The 21,956-nt window shown below is 39.0% G+C and overlaps 1 protein-coding gene across 2 annotated transcripts in view; it reads right to left on the reverse strand.

Moving 5' to 3' along the window:
* Positions 1 to 21,045, reverse strand: part of RHOBTB3 (Rho related BTB domain containing 3) — a 61,505-nt gene extending 40,460 nt beyond the window's left edge. Inside the window, exons 1-4 of one of the 2 annotated variants that reach the window (XM_039239400.1) lie at positions 20,709 to 21,045; positions 20,300 to 20,525; positions 15,538 to 15,724; positions 6,096 to 6,247 (exon numbers count right to left, since the gene is read on the reverse strand). In XM_039239400.1, coding sequence (XP_039095331.1) covers positions 6,096 to 6,247; positions 15,538 to 15,724; positions 20,300 to 20,525; positions 20,709 to 20,710 — 567 coding nt within the window. In that variant the 5' untranslated portion in view covers positions 20,711 to 21,045. Of the gene's footprint in view, positions 1 to 6,095; positions 6,251 to 15,537; positions 15,725 to 20,299; positions 20,526 to 20,708 lie in introns of both variants that reach the window. The other variant, XM_039239399.1, reaches the window with a different exon arrangement.
* Between the last annotated feature and the right edge of the window lie 911 nt (positions 21,046 to 21,956).

Consider the following 21,956-nt stretch of genomic DNA (forward strand, 5'->3'; position numbering starts at 1 on the left):
GGTCATCATCCAATTTCGCTTCCTCCAAGCTCTGTCATTTCTCTCTCTGCATATGCTCTTCCATCAGCACTGTATACACGTAGCTGGGAATTCTGGTTTTATGCTTTTAGACTGTCTTTCGTCTTTTGGTTTTTCTTTCTTTTCTTTCTTTTTTCTTTTTCTCTTTTGGTATGCTTGTTTGTTGGATTTCTCTGTACATGTGTGTGCCTTTGTTCTCTGTGTGTTTGTCTGTCTGTTTTCCTTTCCAGGGCTACCTCAAGAAACAAGCCAAAGTACACATGGTGGAGAGTCCCAATACCACTATGAGTAGGGAAATAAAATAACCAGTCTCAACAAGAGAGACCAAGAGACACCATTCAAAGAACACTTCCTGAACGGACAGGCCTGGACAGTCAATGAGCCTTCTTTAATATAGCAGTACTCACAGGTGCAGAGCATATAACAAGCTTTTAAAACTAACAAGAGACAGAAAGCTAGCCAAAATGATGAAACGGAAGAACTTTCCTCCAAAGAAATTCCAGGAAGAAATAACAGGTAAAGAACTGTTCAAAACAGATATAAGCAACATAACTGAACAAGAAATTAGAACAAGAGTCATAAAATTAATCGTTGGGCTTGAAAAAGGCATAGGATACACCAGAGAAGCTACTGCTACAAAGACTATGGACCTTAAAAATAGTTGTGATAAATTAAAAAATGCTATAAATGAGGTGCATAATAAAATGAAGGCTTCCAATGCACGGATTGAAGAGGCAGAGAGGAGAATAGTTGAATTAGAAGACACAATTATGGAAAACAAGGAAGCCAAGAAAAAGAGAGATAAACTGATCCAGGAGTACAAAAGGAGAATTCCAGAACTGAGTGATACAATCAAATGGAACAATATCCTTAACATAGGAATTCCAGAAGAGGAAGAGAGAGAGAAAAGTACTGAAGGTGTACTTGAACAAATTATAGCTGAGAACTTCTCTATCTGGGGAAGGAAATAGACATTGAAATCCAAGAGGCACAGAGAACTCCCCTCAGATGTAACTTCTGCACAACATATCATAGTGAAAATGGCAAAATATAAGGACAAAGAGAGAATTCTGAAAGCAGCTAGGGATAAAAGGGCCCTAATATACAAAAGGAAACCTATCAGAGTGCTTACAGACCTATCTACTGAAACTTGGCAGGCCAGAATGGAATGGCAGGAAATCTTCAATGTGATGCACAGAAAAAAATATGCAGCCAAGAATCCTCTATCCATCAAGCCTGTCATTCAGAATAGAAGGAGAGATAAAGGTCTTCCCAAATAAACAAAAATTGAAAGAATTCATCACCACTAAAACAGCCCTAAAGAAATCCTAAGGGGAACTCTATGAGGGAAATGTTGCAAGGAACACAAGGTACCAGAGACCCTGCTACAAGTAGGAATCCTACAGAGAACACAATGACTCTAAATCCATATTTTTAAATAATAACACTGAATGTAAATGGACTAAATGCTCTAATCAAAAGACAGTGTAGGAGAATGGATTAAAAAAAAAAACAAAATCCATCTATTTGCTGTCTACAAGAGACTCATTTTAGACCTAAGGACACCTTCAGATTGAAAGTAAGGGGATGGAGAAATATCTATCATGCTACTGGAAGTCAAAAGAAAGCTTGAGTAGCCATATTCATATTAGACAAACTGGACTTTAAAGTAAAGGCAGTAACAAGGAATGAAGAAGGGCATTATATAATAATTACAGGGTCTACTCATCAGGAAGGATAACAATTATAAATGTCTACCCACTGAATTTGGAAGCACACAAATACAGAAAACAATCACAAACAGAAACAATCTTATGGCTTAGAATGTGCTAATTACAGGGGGCTTTAATACTCCACTTACAGCAATGGATAGATCAACTAGACAGAAAATCACTAAAGAAACAATGGACTTAAATGACACATTGGACCAGATAGATCTGACAGACATATTTAGAACTCTACATCCTGAGGCTATGGAATTCACTTTCTTCTCAAGCGCACATGGCACATTCTTCAAGATAGATCACATGCTGGGTCATAAAGCAGCCCTTAATAAATATAAAAGAACTGAGATAAATGCACACTTTCAGATCTCAATGCTATGAAACTTGAAATCAACCATAGGAAAACGTGTGGAAAACCTCCAAAAACATGGAGGTTAAAGGACACCCTACTAAAAGATGAATGGGCCAACCAGGCAATTAGAGGGAAATTTAAAAGTATATGGAAACAAATGAAAATGAAAATACAACAAACCAAACTGTTTGGGATGCAGCAAAGGAAGTCCTAAGAGGAAAGTACATTGCACTCCAGGCCTATTTCAAGAAACTAGAAAAAGCACAAGTACAAAATCTAACAGCACACCAAAAGGAACTAGAAGGAGACAACATGAGCACCTCAAACTCAGCAGAAGAAGAGAAACAGATCCAAAAAAAAAATAAAATAAAACAAAAAACAACAGCTAAACAGATCAATGACACCAAGAGATGGTTTTTTGAAAAAAATAAACAAAATTGATAAACCTCTAGCCAGGTTTCTCAAAAAGAAAAGAGCACCCAAATGGACAAAATCATGAATGAAAATGGATTTATTACAACCAATCCCTCAGAAATAGAAGCAATTATCAGGGAATAATATGAAAAATTATATGCCAACAAACTGGACAACCTAGAAGAAATGGACAAATTCCTAAACATACACCCTACTAAAATTCACACGGGAAGAGATAGAAAATCTGAACAGACCCATAAGTAGTGAAGAAATGGAATCAGTTATCAAAAATCTCCCAATAACAGCCCTGGGCCAGATGGCTTCCCTGGGGAATTCTACCAGACATTTAAAACAGAATTAATACCCATTCTTCTCAAACTATTCCAAAAAATAGAAATCGAAGAAAAACTTCCACACTCATTTTATGAAGCCAGCATCACTTTGATTCCCAAGCCAGACAGAGACCCAGCAAAAAAAGAGAACTACAGGCCAATATCCTTGATGAATACAGATGCAAAAATCCTCAACAAGATACTTGCAAATCGAATCCAACAGCACATAAAAAGAATTATCCACCAAGATCAAGTGGGATTCATTTCTGGGTTGCAGGGCTGGTTCAATATACGCAAATCAATCAGTGTGATACATCACATCAACAAAAGAAAAGATAAAAACCATATGATCCTGTCAATAGATGCAGAAAAAGCATTCGACAAAATATAGCATCCCTTCTTAATAAAGACCCTCGAGAAAGTCAGGATAGAGGGAACTTACTTAAACATCATAAAAGCCATCTATGAGAAGCCCACAGCTAATATCATCCTCAACGGGGAAAAACTGAGAGCTTTCCCCGAAATCAGGAACACGGCAGGGATGTCCACTCTCACCACTGTTGTTTAACATAGTGCTGGAAGTCCTAGCATCAGCAGACAACAAAAGGAAATAAAAGGCATCAGAATTGGCAAAGATGAAGTCAAACTTTCACTTTTCACAGATGATATGATACTCTACATGGAAAACCTGACAGATTCCACCAGAAGCCTACTAGAACTGATCCATGAATTCAGCAAAGTCGCAGGGTAGAAAACCAATGTACAGAAATCAGTTGCATTTTTATACACCAATAATGAAGCAAAAGAAAGAGAAATCAAGAAATTGATCCCATTCACAATTGCACAAAAAACCATAAAATACCTAGAAATAAACCTAACCAAAGATAGAAAAGATCTGTATGATGAAAACTATTGAAAACTTATGAAGAAAATTGAAGAAGATACAAAGAAATGCAAAAATATTCCATGCTCATGGATCAGAAAAATAAGTATTGTTAAAATGTCATTACTACCCAAAGCACTCTACACATTCAATGCAATCCCAATCAAAATTGCACCAGCATTCTTCTCAAAGCTAGGACAAACTATCCTAAAATTTGTATGGAACTACAAAAGACCCCAAATAGCCAAAGTAATATTGAAGAAGAAAACCAAAATGGGTGGCATCACCATTCCAGACTTTAGCCTCTACTATAAAGTTATCATCATCAAGACAGTATCTTATTGGCACAAAAACAGACACATGGACCAATGGAACAGAATCAAGAACTCAGAATTTGGACCCACAAATATATGGCCAACTAATCTTTGACAAAGCAGAAAAGAGTATCCAATGGAAAAAAGACAGCCTCTTTAACAGATGGTGCTGGGAGAACTGGACAGCAACATGCAGAAGAATGAAACTAGATCATTCTTTCACACCATACACAAAAATAAACTCAACACGGATAAAGGACCTGAACGTGAGACAGGAAACCATCAAAACCCTAGAGGAGAAAGCAGGAAACAACCTCCTTGACCTCCACCGCAGCAATTTCTTACTTGACACATCCGCAAAGGCAAGGGAATCAAGAGCAAAAATGAACTACTGGGACTTCATCAAGATTAAAATCTTCTGCACGGCAAAGCAAGCAATCAAGAAAACTAATAGGCAATCAATAGAATGGGAAAGATAGTTGCAAATGACATATCGGATAAAGGACTAGTATCCAAAATCTATAAGGAACTCACCAAACTCCACACCTGAAAACAAACAATCCAATGAAGAAATGGGCAGAAGATATGAACAGACACTTCCCCAAAGAGGACATCCAGATGGCCAACAGACACATGAAACGATGCTCAGCGTCTCTCATCATCAGGGAAATACAAATCAAAACCACATTGAGATACCACTTCATGCCAGTCAGAGTGGCTACAATGAACAAATCAGGAGACTCTAGATGCTGGTGAGGATGTGAAGAAATGGGCACCCTCCTACACTGTTGGTGGGAATGCAAACTGGTGCAGCCCCTCTGGAAAACAGGGTGGAGGTTCCTCAAAAAATTAACAATAGAACTCCTCCCTGACCCAGCAATAGCAATGCTAGGAATTTACCCAAGGGATACAGAAATGCTGATGCATAGGGGCACATGCACCCCAATGTCATAGCAGCACTTTCAACAATAGCCAAATCATGGAAAGAGCCTAAGTGTCCATCAATGGACATTCTATACAATGGAATACTACATGGCAATGAGAAAGAATGAAACCTGGCCATTTGTAGCAACGTAGATGGTACTCAAGGGTGTTAGGCTGAACGAATAAGTCAGACAGAAAAAGACAGATGCCATATGTTTTCACTCATAAGTGGAATAGGAGAAACTTAACAGAGGTCCATGGGGGAGAAGAAGGGGAAAAAACAGTTGGGGAGAGGAAGGGAGGCAAACCATTAGAGACTCTTGAATACTGAGAACAAACTGAGAGCTGATGGGGGTGAAGGAAAAGAGGAGGGGGGTGATGGGCATGGAGGAGGACACTTGTTGGGATGAGCACTGGGTGTTATATGGAAACCAACATGATAATAAAATATGAAAGAAAATAAAAATAAAAAACTCAAAAAAATATGTAAATGGCATGACTCCACAGTATTCTCCAAGCACTATGTCGTCCTAAAATTTAAGGGTAGATTTTGTGGGCTAAGAAGGGCCTCCAAATGTCTGCAGGACCCAATAAATGCCATTGCAACAGAGCAAATAAATCCCAGCTTCTCACATATTCAACAGCAAGCTATTTACAGAAGTATTTTCTATGGATATTTTCAGGTTGCATCACTTAACAGTATATGGACTATTGCTGATGCACATACAGAGGAAGAAAAATAATTCTTTTCAAATAGTAGATATAAATGAAGAACTTTCAGGGCCCAAACGTTCAGGTTATAAGGCTCAGTCAACTGTATGAGGCATACTAATAAAATTGACATCACAGGCTTGTATAAGTAAACATGAATTGATATGTACAACAAAAACTAAGCAAGTGTCACCAAGTGGAAAATTCCAAAATATTTTATTAGACAATAGAAAATGTTTAATTTGGAGAGAAAAATAAAATTATAATTTGACTCTGACAAAACCTTTCTTCTACTTTCATTTTATTTCTCAAAGTTAAAATCAACCATGTTTTCAAAACTAAAGTTCTAACTGAGGTTCTAGAAAATAGCTACACAGTCAACCTGACAAGACTTTAATTTACATAACAGGGATTACCACTTACCACTCCTCCAAAATACTTTCCTATGTAGAAGTCATCAAGGCTGTGCAGTTCAAGGTAGGTGGCTCCTAGTTCTTTAGCAAGTTGGATCCCTTCGGTTGTACTGACACAACTCCCTCTGTCTGAGGTACACAGCGGGCATGTACAAGGTAGTTCTTCTGAGAAAATAAATACAAGTAATGAAGAGCTTTGAAATTAAACAGGAAAAAATATACATAGGCAATCTGAACGTTAAACAAGAAAGTATGAGCTCATACAAGAACCACAGTTCAGGGACAGTTTAGTACATCCACTATCCGCTAGATTCTGAATAAGAAGCATCAATGTTAATAGAAAGGTCCCCAAAGTAAACAAGCTCTAAGTGCAAGAAGAAACTATATTTTGGAAGAGAAGTTAAAAATAAGTGAATACGTATTACCAAGGCTATTATAGTAATTAAACCAATCAGCTAGTAATGGAGGCCATGTTTCTTTTTATACAATCCTGACATCTTGAGTATCACTACAAATTTACCAACTTGATTGCCCACAGAAACTATGAAAAACAGTGGGTTGGGTCTTTTTGTCTTTTCTTTTCTTTTGTTCTTTCTTTCTTTCTTTTCTGATAAACTTGAAATATATTCACCAAATTGATTAGATCTGAATTTTCAAGGCTAAAAACTTGTTACTCTCTTTGGAGATTTTATATAAAGTACATTCTTATTAACTCAAACATTTCAATTAAACTCTGAAGTATTCAACTACAAAGACCAAATTCAATCAGTTATCTTTATCTTCAAGATTTAAAAATCAGGGGTGCCTGGGTGGCTCAGTTGGTTAAGCATCTGACTTCGGCTGAGGTCATGATCTAGCAGTTCGTGGGTTCAAGCCCCACGACGGGCTCTGTGCTGACAGATAGCTCAGAGCCTGGAGCCTGTTTCAGGTTCTGTATCTCCCTGTCTCTCTGACCCTCCCCTGCTCATGCTGTCTTTCTCAGAAATAAATTTTAAAAATTTGTAATAAAACAATTTGTAATAAAAAATATTTTAAAAATCACAAACTAAAAGAACAAAACATTTTTATTAAAAATGTGAACTATCCCAAGAGTCATGGTTGTACCACATACAGATCTATGGCTGGGAAGGTGGTAGATCAACCTATCTATAAGAATAATCCTTAATAAAGTTAAAAATGTATGTTCAACTGTGGATGCATCAACTAGCTTTGTTTTGATTCATGACACATCAGATATGTCATTGTATAAAAGGCAGCCAGGTCAAAGGGGGATAAATCTACTTCTAGAAATGCATTTTGTTATAGATTAGCTTCCCTAGGGAATCAGACTCTGCAATGGAGACTGGTGTGTAGGAGGTTTATTGGGGAGAGGGGTCTTGCTCTTGGGATCAAATGGGTTCAGGGGTGAGGGAAGTGGGACTCGGCAGAGAAAAAAACTTGACCTGCAATACGGCAACAACAAAGATCTCAGCAGATCCTACTGGGAGGTCTGGAGCTCAGATGGGCCTTTAAAATGGTTCCTCATTTGGGGGAAAGACAGCTGGCCTTTGTGTCCCCATATCAATTAAGATAAAGAGTAATTAGATGTGGGCTGCCATGGACAGGCCGAACCTTGGGTAAGCAGCTTCTATCAGCACAAGGTAATTCTCAGGCCCTAGAAAGGGACTCAGCTGTGGGAAATCAGCAGCCAACAGTTTGGTAACTGAGGGAGGAAGTAAGGTGGCCTTCTAAGGATACTTGGGCAACTTTCCAAAGCATACATAGCAAAATCCTTACCCATGACCTGCATATAGATGGAGCACATATATATACATATGGAGGGTACTTTAAGGATATTTAGTGTATGTGCCTGCTATGTACATGACTATTAATAATTTTAGGTTGACTGAAAGCATTTTAGAGCTCAGAGACCAGGAATTTACATCCTCCTTTAATAGAGGAAAAAAAGTGAGGCTCAGGGAAGATAAGTGACCTGTCCCAGTCTCCTGGTGTGTCAGAAATGGAAAAACAATGATAAAACTGTTAGTTACTCTACCTGATAAGATAAAAATTTAGTTTGAGTAAAGAATTACTGAGTAAAGATATAGTGATTTAAAAGTTACGTGTGGGTTCTCAAAATTAAGCCATGAATTCTGAGTTCTTGCTTTTATGTTTTCGAAGATCATTTTGGTTTTGGAGCACATAAAGTTTTGATACAGAATTTAGCCTAACTTGAAAAATAACACAGTGGTATTTCACATTCTTTACAAAGATTGACAAACAGTGCCTTTGATTTTCTGAAGACAGAGGCCTTCTTATGTCTACAAAGCTCTCCTTATGTTGATGGAATGGGGTGAGTGGGCAGACCATCTTATTAAACTGTATTTCTGAACAAAAATAAAACAAAGTGTTTCAAGTGGAAAATTAAGTGAACATAATGTAAAAAATGTTTAACAAGTAATCTTGATTTCAAGGAAAATCCAACTAATTTCAGTTAACCCAACTGAGTAGGTTTTCCGTTGTGTGTAGCCATGACCCTTACTGACACATATGCCTAGAAAACTCCTCTTCGCATCTCCCTGTGTCACAGAACACCTCTTTTTGTTCATATGCACCCAAAAGGAAAAAATGTCTCATCATTATGTGTTGGCCATAGTGGGAAAGCCAACAAAACGTTTATAGAATAAGTAAACCTACATTAAGCATTTCATCAGGAACAATTAGAGGACCCAAAATAATTTTAAATTGTGGTGCCTTCTTCACTCCTGTGAGCCTACCTCAGGGTCACAGGAACTCCGTGAGTCAGTGTTAGACTTCTCATTAACACTGTAGTCTTTGTTCATTTTCTTATGTGATAGTCTTTCAAGGTGTTATCACAAATGTCTATTTTTGAAAGCAAACACAAAGTAACTCTAGCATTCAAATGAACTGCATCTCTTTCAAAGCAGTGGCTTTCAGAACCTGAAAGGTGATTCTTATACAATGGTGCCAGTGCTTAAAAGTTTTAGAAATCCTTTTAAGAATTCTAGCTTAGCAGGGTGCCTGGGTGGCTCAGTCAGTTAAGAGTGCAACTTTGGCTCAGGTCATGATCTCACGGTTTGTGGGTTCGAGCCCCACGTCGGGCTCTGTGCTGACAGCTAGCTCAGAGCCTAGAGCCTGCTTTGGATGCTTTGTCTCCCTCTCTCTCTGACCCTCCCCTGCTCATGCTGCCTCTCTCTCTCTGTCTCAGAAATAAATAAAACATTAAAAAAAATAATAAAAAAAAAGAATTCTAGCTTAGCGATGTACTTGGCTCTATCAGAATTTCAAAAAGAAAAGAAGATAGGATGCCCATTTAGGGGAGCTCAAGGCTATGAATACCCCAGGCATGTTCAGAAAAAAAAATTCTGTTTTAGAGATAGATTCAATATTTAGTAAAACGCCAAAAATTTGTTCAAAGCCAAATGTGATGAAGACATACACAGTCAAGCTTGTCAAAACACAAAGGAAACAATGAGAATGATTGTTTTTGCTGAACTATTTCTAAAAAGAGCTCGAGAGAGGAATTACCAGAACACCCACCACAGCCACATGTATTGCAAGGGACTAGCGGAGGGAAGCAGTACTAGTCCTTGATCTGAATATTAGATTTAGCTTGGTAGTTACTTTGCAATCACATCTATATGTGAAATTAATTTCATCTTGTTTAAGACCACTCATTCACTACATGAACTAATGTTTACTGAGCACCTATCATATATCAAATAAGAAATCTAAAGATACACGGGGCACCTGGGTGGCTCAGTCTGTTAAGCGTCCAACTTTGGCTCAGGTCATGATCTCGCGGTCTGTGGGTTCAAGACCCATGTCGGGCTCTGTGCTGACAGCTAGCTCAGAGCCTGGGGCCTGTTTCAGATTCTGTGTCTCCCTCTCTCTCTGCCCCTCCCCAACTTCTGCTCTGTCTCTGTCTCAAAAATAAATAGACATTAAAAAAAAAAAAGAAATATAGAGATACACAGACAAATGCTCATGGTCAACTGAGCCAAAAGAGATAGGAGTGCATAGAATTATAATAAATAGTAAAATAAAGGTGTACAAAATCACCATGGGAACAACAGAGAGGAAATTAACTCTGCCTGAGGGATTATGGAAGGCTTCACAGAAGAGGCAGTGATTTACTACACAAGGATGAAGTTGCCATGCAGATGACAGGAGTTGTGCAGAAGGGCACTCGAGTCAGGGGAGGGGAGCATTTGCACAGGTCTGGATGTGAGGAAAAAACACAACACGTTAGCTTCCAGTTTCAAAATAGCAAGCTAACCTCACATTGCAATCCTGAGAATTCTCCCTGAGAAATCACAGAAATGATTAAATAAAGAGGGGAGGGAAAAGAGAGGAGGAAGTAAGAAAGGAGGGAAGAATAAAGGGAGGGGCTGGGGAAGGAGGAAGGGAGACATGGATATACAGTGACACTCCAAAATTAAGAGGAGAGAATCTCATCAGCCCAGAAACTATGAGTGCCTAAAAGCTGAAGGCAGATGGCATAGGACCAAAGAGGGAAAGTGAGGCTCAGGAGACAGGTGGGAAGTCATGCACTGGGCAACATCGAGAGTACTCACTGCTCAGTGATGGGGGCACAACAAGGAGGCCCAAGCACAACCGAGTGGAGATTAGTTGGAGACCACCAGGTAGGCCTGCAGATCTCCTATGAACTCTCTCTCCTACCCTGACCCCAGAGAGCATCTGGGCAGAGGAGGAGAAAGGCATTAATCCAACAGAGGATCTAAACTGAAAAACTAGGCAAATTAAAAATATCCAGGGGTGCTTGGGTAGTTTAGGTGGTTGAGCATCTGACTCTTGATTTTGGCTCCGGTCATGATCCCAGGGTCATGGGATCGAGCCCCAAGTTGGACTCCATGCTGAATGTTGACACTGCTTGGGATTCTCTCTCGGTCTCCTCTCCCCCCCATCCCGCCTGCTCACATGGGTGCACACACATGCATGCCCTCTCTCAAAGTAAATAAACTTAAAAAAAAGAACTATCCAAAATTTAAGAAACATCCATACCATGAAATAAAATCTCATCAGATGAAAGGACTTAGAATGCTCCCCTCAAAACAAGACTTAATAGATAATCAAAACAGAATCTTAAAATAAGTATAATTAATTGAGAGAGGTTTTCTTCTTAAAGTATTTACATTCTTAAAACAGGAAGAAGAAATTAACCTATTAGAGATCTTGGATATGAGAAGCTATTGAAATTTTAAAGAAGATGTAGTGATGTAAAAGAGGAGAGATGCAACAGAAGTAATTTGTGATCTGGGAAAAAAGACCAAAGGATTTTCCCATAATACAACACAGAGAAATAAAAGGTTAGGAAATATAAAAGGAAGATAAGAGAAACAGAGGAGAGATCCAGAAGTCTCATCATCAGTCTTATAAGAGAACACAAAAGACAGAATAGAGAAAATGTAGGGAAGGTGATATCTGAATAAATCATGAAGTTGAGACTTCTAAAGAAAGACATTAGGTTCATTAAGCGGTTTCGTCCGACAGGTACATAAGACACAAAAGATTATGCTCTACAAGGCTGAAGCAGTAGTCAGGAGCTACATCATGAAGAATCTTGTATTTTAGGTAGGACTTACAAGAGAAAATTGTTGAAGTGAGATACAAATACTGGATGAAAATAAGGGTATCAGTGGGAACCCATAATTAAAAGAAATATATGGCTCCATTCATTGAAAGGGTCTTGAAGCAATGACACTTAAAGTTATGAGCACCCCTAAAGCCTGGATCTTGGTTTCTAAATATCATTGCTCACCAAATAGAACCCGGGCTTCCTGAAGAAATTGATTCCAGGGCTGGACCAGGCAGTATAAGGTCTACCTGGAACATCTTATGTCAGAAAATAAGGAAGCACTCAAATATTAATTGGAACTAGATTAAAATGACTTCCTTCATACAAATTTGGGGTAATATGAGCAACAGAAAGAATAATGAGAAGATTATAAAATATGGAGTTTAAAAAAACAAATCCATGAATCATAATGATTCTAAAGGATGTGGGAGCAGAGAGAAGGGAAAGCTCTATTTACAGAAGAATACCAACTAATAAGTGTAGGAGGAATGACAGAAAATCACTATTTTGCAATCACAATGATCCCAATTGAAGGAATTATGCAAAATAATGGGCTTAGATTCTTTATAAATGTCAATGTTATGAAAGATTAAAAAAAAGCTGAGGAACTGTTCTGGATTTAAAAAGACTAGACAGACATAACAATTAAATGCAATGGGTAGTCCTTAATGATTAAAAAAAAAAAAAAAGAAAGAAACAGCTTTGGAACAACTGGGAATGTGAATATGGATTATATTTAAAATAATAATATAATAGATAATAGTAAGTCACATTTCTTGAATGATGTTTGCATTATAGTTGATAGAATGGCCCTGTCTTAAATAATACATGCTGAATTAATTAGAATTGAAGAAATCCCATAATTTTATAATTTACTCCTAAATGAAAAAGACAGAGAGAGAATGTGTGTGTGTGTACGTGCGTGTGTGTGTGTGTGTGTGAGCGCGTGTGTGTACGTGCGTGTGTGTGTTTGTAATCTCTGGGATTCATTGTTCTCTTCTGGTCAATTTTCTTAGGTTTGAAATTTTACAAATAAAAGGAAAAAAGAAGAGCGTTTTTAAGGAATTTAAACGCAATGGCTATCATGATCTGACTTGTATTCTAGGATGTTTATTCTGAGATTTATATCAGAAAGAAGCAAGGCAAGAACAGAAGACCAGAGGTCAATTTACCATAAAACAGATGAATCCTTATCTTGTGGGTCCTTTCCAAAGCTCTGGGAGAAACCTAAGCAATAGATTCTTTAACATATTTGTTTGCTTTTGTAAAATTTGCAAAATAAGATATTCTAACTATGTCTGGTTAAGACCACTGGCTCTTTTCCATTCCAATTCCCTTCACCTTCCATCAGGCAGCTCTGGAGTAATGACAGGGATTTTTTGGGATGCTGCTAATGGGACTTGAAATTTAAGTTTAGTGAGATATTATTTGTGGTTTGCAGTCACTTCCTTGTACAGTTAAATGTTTGACAACTGTCTCGGTACACGAATAGCCTTCCGGAATGCTTCTGTCACCCAATGTGCAGACGTGTTTGGCGTCTTGAAGACAAAGATGCCAAGCTGAAAGAGGAACACAACACAAACTATAATGCCCAGCACTGAAAAGATGTGAATAGCAAAGAAATACGCTGGAAGAAAGACTCAGTCTCATCTTCTTCTCTACGGAGAAAAATAACAACAGCAGTTATCTTAGGAAGAAGTGGTCAAAGATTGCACAGTCAGCAAATATAAGGAAAATTAAAGAAAAGTCAAGCTGTTAAATAATAAAAATGTTTTTGCAATGTTTGTGGTATTTGACAGCTTTTTAGATTTGCAACTCATCATGCTTCCTTTTCTCATTCTAAATATTCCTGAGTATGTGTGTTGTAGTTTTTTTCCTGACAAGTACCTCTAAAGTTGTGTAAGTTTCAGGCCCTACAAAATCAGGAACTACCCTTTGAGGCCAAAAAGGCCACTATGACAGATAATTACATGACTAGGATCTGAAACCCAATGAAGAAAAAGAGAAAGCACTGAGTTTGAGGTTTATTTGAAATGTAAAATGAAAATGGCTCTTTAGTCAACCAGATATGGGAAATGGGAGGAAAATTGGGTTGGATGATTCTAGTTTGGGTGAATGGAAGGGTTTGACATCATTCACCAAGGCAGGGAATTCAGCAGAAAAAGGAAGATTCTGTGGAGATACTGGTTAGGAGAGAGACTAGAGGCAGAGAAACAGACTGGGTATTCATCAGTGTCTATAGAGGGAAAGGTAAAGCAACAGATTAACAGATTCAAGGTCAGCCTAAACAGCAAGAAGTGAGGCCAAAGGATGGAATCCTGGGCAACAACTAGGGCTGTGTTGGTTCAATATGTGTATGGAGCGGGGGTGGGATGTTGACCAGTAAGAAGACAGAGAATTAAAACAACCAAGAAAAAAAAGTAGCTTTTTTAAATGAAGGGAGAGATGTGTTTGAATAACTTCAAAGAATGAACTGTTATTAAAATATAAATCAAAGGGTAAATTAAATGTAAATGGATATCAAATTTGGTAATAAGCATATAACTGGTAACCCTGGGTGAGAACAAATGCAGTTTAATTGTGAAAGTCAGACTGGAGTGGACTGAAGAATAAATGGGGAGTCAGGAAGTGGACTCAGGAAGTGTGGATGACTTTCAAGAGGCTTGCAATAAAAAGAAACTTAGGGACATAGAAGGGATGTGGGGTCAAGGAAGGGTGAAGCCTGCTTTATTTGTGTCTTCTAATGCTAAACATACACCTACTCTACAACTATGACCCCAAATCCCATTCATGGGAAACAACTTAAGAATCAATAAAAGGAGAATGAATAAATAAATCACAGCACATTCACACAACTGAAAAATATACAGGAAAATAACAAACTATAGCTAAGTGCAACATGGATATATGTCAAGAATATTATGCTAACTGAAATTAGACACAAGATACTACATATGGAATAATTCCATTTGTATAAAGTTCTAGAATACGTAGAACTAATCTAGACTGTTAGAAGTCAGAATAGCAGTTATCTCCAGGGAGAGGTGGTATTAACTGCAAGGAAGCATGAGAGAGCCTTCCAAATGGAGGCAAATGTTCTCAGCCTTGACCTGTGAGGCAGCTGCATGGATGTATGTATATGTAGAAAGGCATTAAGCTGCACTCTGGGATTAGGGAAATTTACATCTTTTACTTTCCTATACCTCAATGAAAAGGAAAAAAGAATCGATGAATAAAATTTTAAAGATCGCATCACTGAGGAAATACCACTAAAAAGAACTATCAAAATACCACCAAATCAAAGTGAATTCCAGGTTGGCCCTAGGAGATCTGACAACGATTTGCGTAGTAGCAATGCTGGCACTGGGTGACCCAAAGGAATCCAGCGGCCTCGGAGTCAACACTCCTCTCTCTCAGGTGGTGTTGACACTGACAGTGTATTATACAGCTCACTCATTACCAGCTACCTACAAATCCTGCACCTAAGCCCAATTCCTTCTGCCGACACTCTATCCTTCCCACTGGACAGAGCTTTAGAATGTCAGAATCTTCCAGGACTCAACGCCAGCCTCATACTTCTCCTATATCAAAAGAACACAAGTACTGACTTCCTTCACTACTGAAGAACAATTTAGAACACAAATCTGTACCCATCAGAATCACAGCAGCAGTCAGTGACACTTTCCTTTGAGGTCTCACTATCATATCCTGCGATGAAGACATTAACAGCTGGCATTGAACGCAGTGATTTTATTCTTCCCAAAAGCCCCGTATTAATCATTAATAAACTTAGCACCATTTAAAATTAACATGGTACCTGCATTCTTATCATACAAAAAAATTAAATACTTACCATTTTGTCTGGTGCCAACAGCAGCAATGATTACAGGAACTGAATTTAAGGCCCTTTTAATGACTGGAATATAATTATCCTTTACTTCGTGGAATGAAAACTTGTCATTTACGTTGTATTTGATCACAATGATGTCGGCACTCCCAATAAGATTTCTAGAGGTATACCAATCACTGTCAAAAATGTCCTAAACCAAAATGCAAAGAGCTCTCTTTAGTCTACTGGTCTTCAAATCAATCATCAAGTGCAATGTAACACAATAAAATTTTTGCTACAATTTTCAGAATTCATAAAAAGAATTTATTTTTAAACAAGTAACTACCTAAAATTAAAAATGTTTGAAACCTACCAACTCTTCAATTTTTATGTATTCATTCAGGCTAGACAACAGTGTAGATGTACTGTAAAACAGATCTAGGAATCACAGTCTATCTGATGAAATAAGCAATCTCTTTCAACATTTGTAGTTTAAAATAGGCACTTTTGTTTCAAAATTATGCCATACTTTTATCACCAAAGAAGTGTAAAAATGTTAACACTATGGCATTAGATGCCAGAGCATCAGGATGAGTAAGGAAACTTCAAAGGATTTTCTGTGACCCAATTAGACACTGCAGGAGTGTTTAAGTGTTGAAAATGGCAATGCATTATGAATTCTGTGGAGTTCCATATATTTTATTCATATTTTCAAAATTTATAATATACTTTTCAACTTTATCCATCCTTTGGGCCATACTGTATATGTATAGTGTATGTGTGTACATAGTAGGGACGTATGTTTCATAAAAAGATACTACGTATCATACAGTGTAAACATGGTAAAGAATAGATTTTCAATTCCTGTATTTGGCTTATATAAACTAAAAATTCAGGATAAACCTTTCAATTTTTAAATTTTTACTTTTGGACTACAGTTAATAATACTTCTATATAGAATCAGGGCCAAAAGTAGTTTATTATGAACCCTTCTCCTTAAAAACTTTAATACTTTAAAAGTATCTTTCAAGTTTTTTATGGGAATAGTAGCATCAGAAAAATATGCTTATACATCTTAATACCACAGCTAAGTATGCATTAGTATCTTTTTTTCTCATATTCTAGTTAACTATTAATCATTATTTGTCCTTTCCTGTGGCCTTTGCTACGTATTTCCAGGATACAATATGGCTAGATTAAGAAAATAGTCAGATGTGGCTAACAGGTCCAAAAACTGTTGGGCTATGAAAGTTTGCACTTTAAAATATGAGCCCCAAGCAGGGTAATAATGCTGGAATCAATCCGTCACAATCCATGTGACAGACCTTTTATCCTATGATGGAAAATTCTGGAGAAGTGTTACACACCAATGCTCTTAACAGAGAGAGCTGCTTCTCACCAGTACCTCCACCATCCCCAGCAAAGCCTCTCCCAATTTCCTATACCCACCCCAACCTACCTTTTTCCTAAGAGTACTCTCAGAGTAATAGGAACTGCAAAATGTTTGGATATGAATAGCCTATTGAAAGTGGGAGCATTGAAAAAGGAAGATTAAAAAAAAAACCAACAAAGAAAACCAGGCAAACTATGGGGATATAAACACCAAAGGCAAAGTCTTAAACTTGAAAGAGGGTAGAAGAGGGGGGAGAAGGGAAGTGGGACACAGATCAAGAAAATGTGAAGGCTTCCCAGCAGAGCTCTACACTCATGCTCATTTCCAAATCCCAAACCACAAACTCATTCAGTTCCAAATGTATCTGTTATAGTATCCAAGTTCAAAGTAAACAAGCATAACAGGGTATATAAGTACAACAAAGAAAGAGAACAAAGTCAGATGAATGGTCTTAAAAAAATAACAACTAAAAATAAGTGGGATCAACATTAAACGACCATTTAACTCTGAGAGAACAAATCAAAAGTAACTGCTCTTTGCATTCCAAATAGTTGAAAATTCCAGCATTACTGGAGAAGTGTACTGGGGGAAAAGGAGACATTGAGAGGGAAATGTCAGGAGAAAATGGGTTTTGGCATCATTATCACGTTGTACTGAGGATATAAAGACTATAAATAATTATATCTTTAAAACATCAGAGTATCGAATCCTGCACAAGAGAAGTGTGCATGTATTACCTCACTGCTTTTTGTGGAATATTTCTGGTAAACAGGAAAAGATCTAGAAATAAAATAATGTAACTGCACAAAAAAAGAAGGGTGGGTTTGAGAGAGACATCCTAAATAATGAACTACATAAAATGAACCTGAAACATGTTAATTTAAAAGTGCCAAGTATATATACTGCAAGGATCCAGAGTACGGCCACAATCTACAGAAGAAACAAGAGAAGCACAAACTGTCTCATTCCAATTCCAAGGAAATAACACCACAATCCTAGTTAAACTGTGTGAAAGAGAAAATACTCCCCTAGTTTCTAGAAATATGAAGGAAATCAAATTCTCCCACCCCTTGTAAATCACTTCCAGGATTTCCTCTAGGAGGTTATGCAATGCAAAGCTTGGAGCCACCTTTGGAGAATGGAAATCATCTCTTTTTAAAATAATCTAAATTTTTATAGCAAAACAATTTTATTCTCCTTGACAGTGGGGCTGCAAAGTACTGCCTTGTACTTTCCACTTAGTGCTTCTAAGTACTAACACTACTGCCTCCGTGTACTACATTTGTGAGAATATTGAAAGATGTATAGGAAAACTTTTGCTTACTGTAAGGGAAACAGGGTTGTACTGAAGTTGTAATAAACACCTTACTATAGGAGCTACCACTTGCTGCCTACCTACTGCATGTCAGCTTCTATACTAAGAACTTTACATGTACTACTCATTTACTCTTCAGCACAGCTCTAGAAGGCAGGGACTTTTTAAATTTTATACACAAGAAAAATGAGGCTAAGAGAGGATAACTGACTTACCAAGGAAAATCACTAAGTAGCAATGTGGGGATCCGAAACCAGGCCCTTCTGCTGTCAAAATCCGCGCTCTATCTGCTCTGCTATATTGAATATTCAGTTTCGGTACATTAAGTATCAGCTGATAAATACAATCCACTTGAGTATATATGATGGACTTTCACTTACCACCAAGAAAAGCACCTTATAAACAGAAATTATAAATATATCCCCTTACGTTTGAAGATCATGATAACCCCAAAAAGTGTACCTGGTTATAAACTCAATGCTTTAAACAGGGCCAGAGTCTAAACAAACAAAAGGTTAATATTAGCATAATAAAATGCAACAATCAGTCTGTGGCAAAAATCTAGACTATAGAGGCTTATTTTAATCCATTCATTTCCTACGACACGTAAGATCACAAGTATTGTTTTTTAGCTAAATTATCAACATAAACAGGAAAGAGCTAACAGCTCAAAGAAAAAACAGGAAAAGTAATCCTAACATCCAAATTCAGCTTATTTTATTTTCCCTACATTTATTTACTCTACTCAGTCAATTTGTTCCACTGCCTGTAGTAAAACCAGTAAGTTTTTAGACTGTACTATCTTTCACAATGAAATGGCCAAAGTGAAAAAAAAAAAAAAGTGTTCTGTTTGCTTGCATAGATTCCAGCATTAAGTTCCTTATCAATGCTTCTTATGACTGGCATCGTCACTGTCATAAATGGGAGTTCAATACCACCCAGGTAATGGAAAAACCTGTTTTGCAATTATTTTAGTTCATTAACATAAATATCCTTTAACCGAAAATTTATTTGGGCTATAGTGATCTTTTCTTTCCATAATTTGCATAGGATATTTTCTTATGTATAATTCCATACATTTCTTTAGAAAATGTATTAGTTCCCCATAGCACCTAGTTTTTTAAGATTGCTATTTAAACATAAAATCTCACATAATGAGAATTTATATTTTCTTTTTCAGACACTCAGCTTTCTTCTGTTACAAAATACAATCATTAGCTTTAGTTATACTATTATAACTCCAATACCAGTAAAGAGTCAGAAATTTTCAAGATTAAATGAAAACATTAAGATTATTACTGTTATTGCGTACCCATTACATTATTGTGTACTGAAAATATTTACGTGTCAGAGAGTAGATTCCTTTCTCATTTATCAAACACTCAAGAATCAGATTAGAATTTTATTGACTTTATTACAATTTATTTTAATTATGCAAATTTTAAAGCTTTTTGAAAATTCCAAGCAGTATTATTATTTCTGATTTATGAGCCACTGAAAACAAATGGCTAATATATCAATAATACCTGCATTATTAGAATTAAAAACATGAATTAAAATTTTCAAAGGTGGATAGTAGTGCTTTAAAATTAATTCTCGGTCCCTGTCTCTTCCTTTCCTTTCCAGGGGTCCTATTTCTGAACAGCTTCAGTGAAATTTATTTTTGCTTGTGTGGAGCTTTCAGGGGACTTTATTTTTAGAACACTAATATTACACTATCACCCACAGGGCAGGCATGAAAAAACATTGCTCTCTGCCGGAGAAACTTAGTGACCCCGTCCCTTGGGTTGTCACATTCAGCTGCCAGGTACCAAGGGACAACCTACAGTCGTCAAGTGTTAAAGAGTAAGCGCTCCGACTTCCCACTGGGGCTTTTTGCCTTTCTGAGAGTGTTCTCTGACCGGGCTGCCCCCAGCCCTGTGAAACAAAGGAAAACGAAGATTTTCCCCAAGATGTTTTAAAACTCTACTCAGGTGACCCAGACGGTCACATCCACGAAAGGGGGAACAGGGAGAGGAGGAAAACAAATGAAAGAAAAGCTCCACCAGCCTCTGCACTGAGCAGCTGCCGCCCCTTACCCAGACGGGACAGTCGTGGACCACCAGCTTGACATTCCCAAACGCGCTGGCCTGATACTCGGTGAACACGGGACGTGCGACCGTGCTGCTGGCGTTCAGCAACAAGCTGCTTTCGTCCCCCGAGACCAGCGGGCTTCGCCCCAGGTAAGTGCGGATGAGCCCCGACGGCCGATTGTCCTGGTGAAACGCGTCCCCCTCGTTCCCGAGCGCCACGATGTGAATGGACCTACACGACAGAGACGGGGTGAGGGGGGAGGAGAGGCGCGTGGTCAGCGCGAGGATCTCTTTAATCAGAACAGGAAGTACGGGGGGCAGCGCGCTGCGAGGTGGAGCGAAACCCCCCGCGCTGGGGAGCAAGACGTGCGCCGGGGTAGAGACAGACAATGGCAGGACCGCGACGCGTACGTACATGATTTCAAATCCAAGGGCAGGGCGGCGACTCGGAGAAAAGCGGCTCCTCGCGGCCTCCCGGGGCCAGGCGGCGGCGTATTCCCCCGCAGTCAGCTCATCCCCGGCCGCGTCCCCCTCGCGCGCCTCCACCGCGGCGCGGCCGACGCAGAGCGGGCCCGCGCGAGCCGGCGAGCGAGCGGCCGGGGGCCCGGAGACGTGCGAGTCGGACCGTGTGCGCGCTGCCAGCCAGTCAGGAAGTGCCCGGGAACATCCCGAGCGGCCCGCCGCCGCCGCCGCCGCCCGGGCGCTGCAGCCCCCTCTGCCGCGCTCCCCGGGCCGGGCAGCTGTCGCCTCCTGCTGCCGCTGCTCCTCCTTCTGGCGGAGAGTGAGTTAGGAGGAAAGCCGGGGCCCCCGCCCCCTCGGCGGGCCTGGCGGGCGGGTGCAGCACGTGCTGGCCTTGGGGGTCGAGCGGACGCGGGGGGCGCGCTCCCCGCCGGGGCCCGGGGCCCGGGGCCCAGGCAGCGGCTGCCGGATACAAAGGAGCGGCCCTCGCCAGGGCCCCGCGGAATATAAATTAATAAATACAACGCCCAAGCCGGAGAGCTCCTGGTCGCCAATCCGCCTGCAGCAAGTTTGTTCAACTCGGAAGGCTGTAACCAGAGCCAGGGAAAGGGGGGTGGGGCGGTGAGGCCCCCGCTCCCTAAAGACTGGGGAAAAAAAGAGGCTAGGCAAAGCTAGGCATTCAAGCCCGCTGGCCGCTCTCGCAGCCCAATTTTTTTTCCCCTGTTGGCCTTGACCGAAAGTGTTTTACCACGTCTCCCGCTTTGTCATTTGTCAACATGAACTACAGATGTTTTCTAAAATCATACTTGTGAGAAAAAAATAAAGGCAACATTCATGCTGGGGCAGAAAGAGTTCTTTGTTCACACACCAATTAATTTGCTAATATCGCTTTTGAGGGATTATTTACAATTTCAAGCTATATTTGGCATAGTTTACCAAAAACCGCAGTTTTTTTTTTTTAAGTGCTGGGGTTCTTATTGTGATCATTTTAAGGAGAAGTTACTTGTGAGGTGTTTAACATGCTTAAAAGCTAAATGCTAGTTTACTTGGAGATTTTAAGTACACGTTATGGCTACATATTTAATAATAGCTCCTTAGGCCAACTGAAAAAAAATAACGATCATGCTAATAATGCAAGGATACTTCAGATTCCTTCATGATAACTCACTGAAGTAAAGGTTATGACTGTCTCTGAAGGACCTCA

The sequence above is a fragment of the Hyaena hyaena genome, unplaced genomic scaffold (genome assembly GCF_003009895.1).
Source record: "Hyaena hyaena isolate Hyena2069 unplaced genomic scaffold, ASM300989v1 scaffold_156, whole genome shotgun sequence".
Taxonomy (NCBI): domain Eukaryota; kingdom Metazoa; phylum Chordata; class Mammalia; order Carnivora; family Hyaenidae; genus Hyaena; species Hyaena hyaena.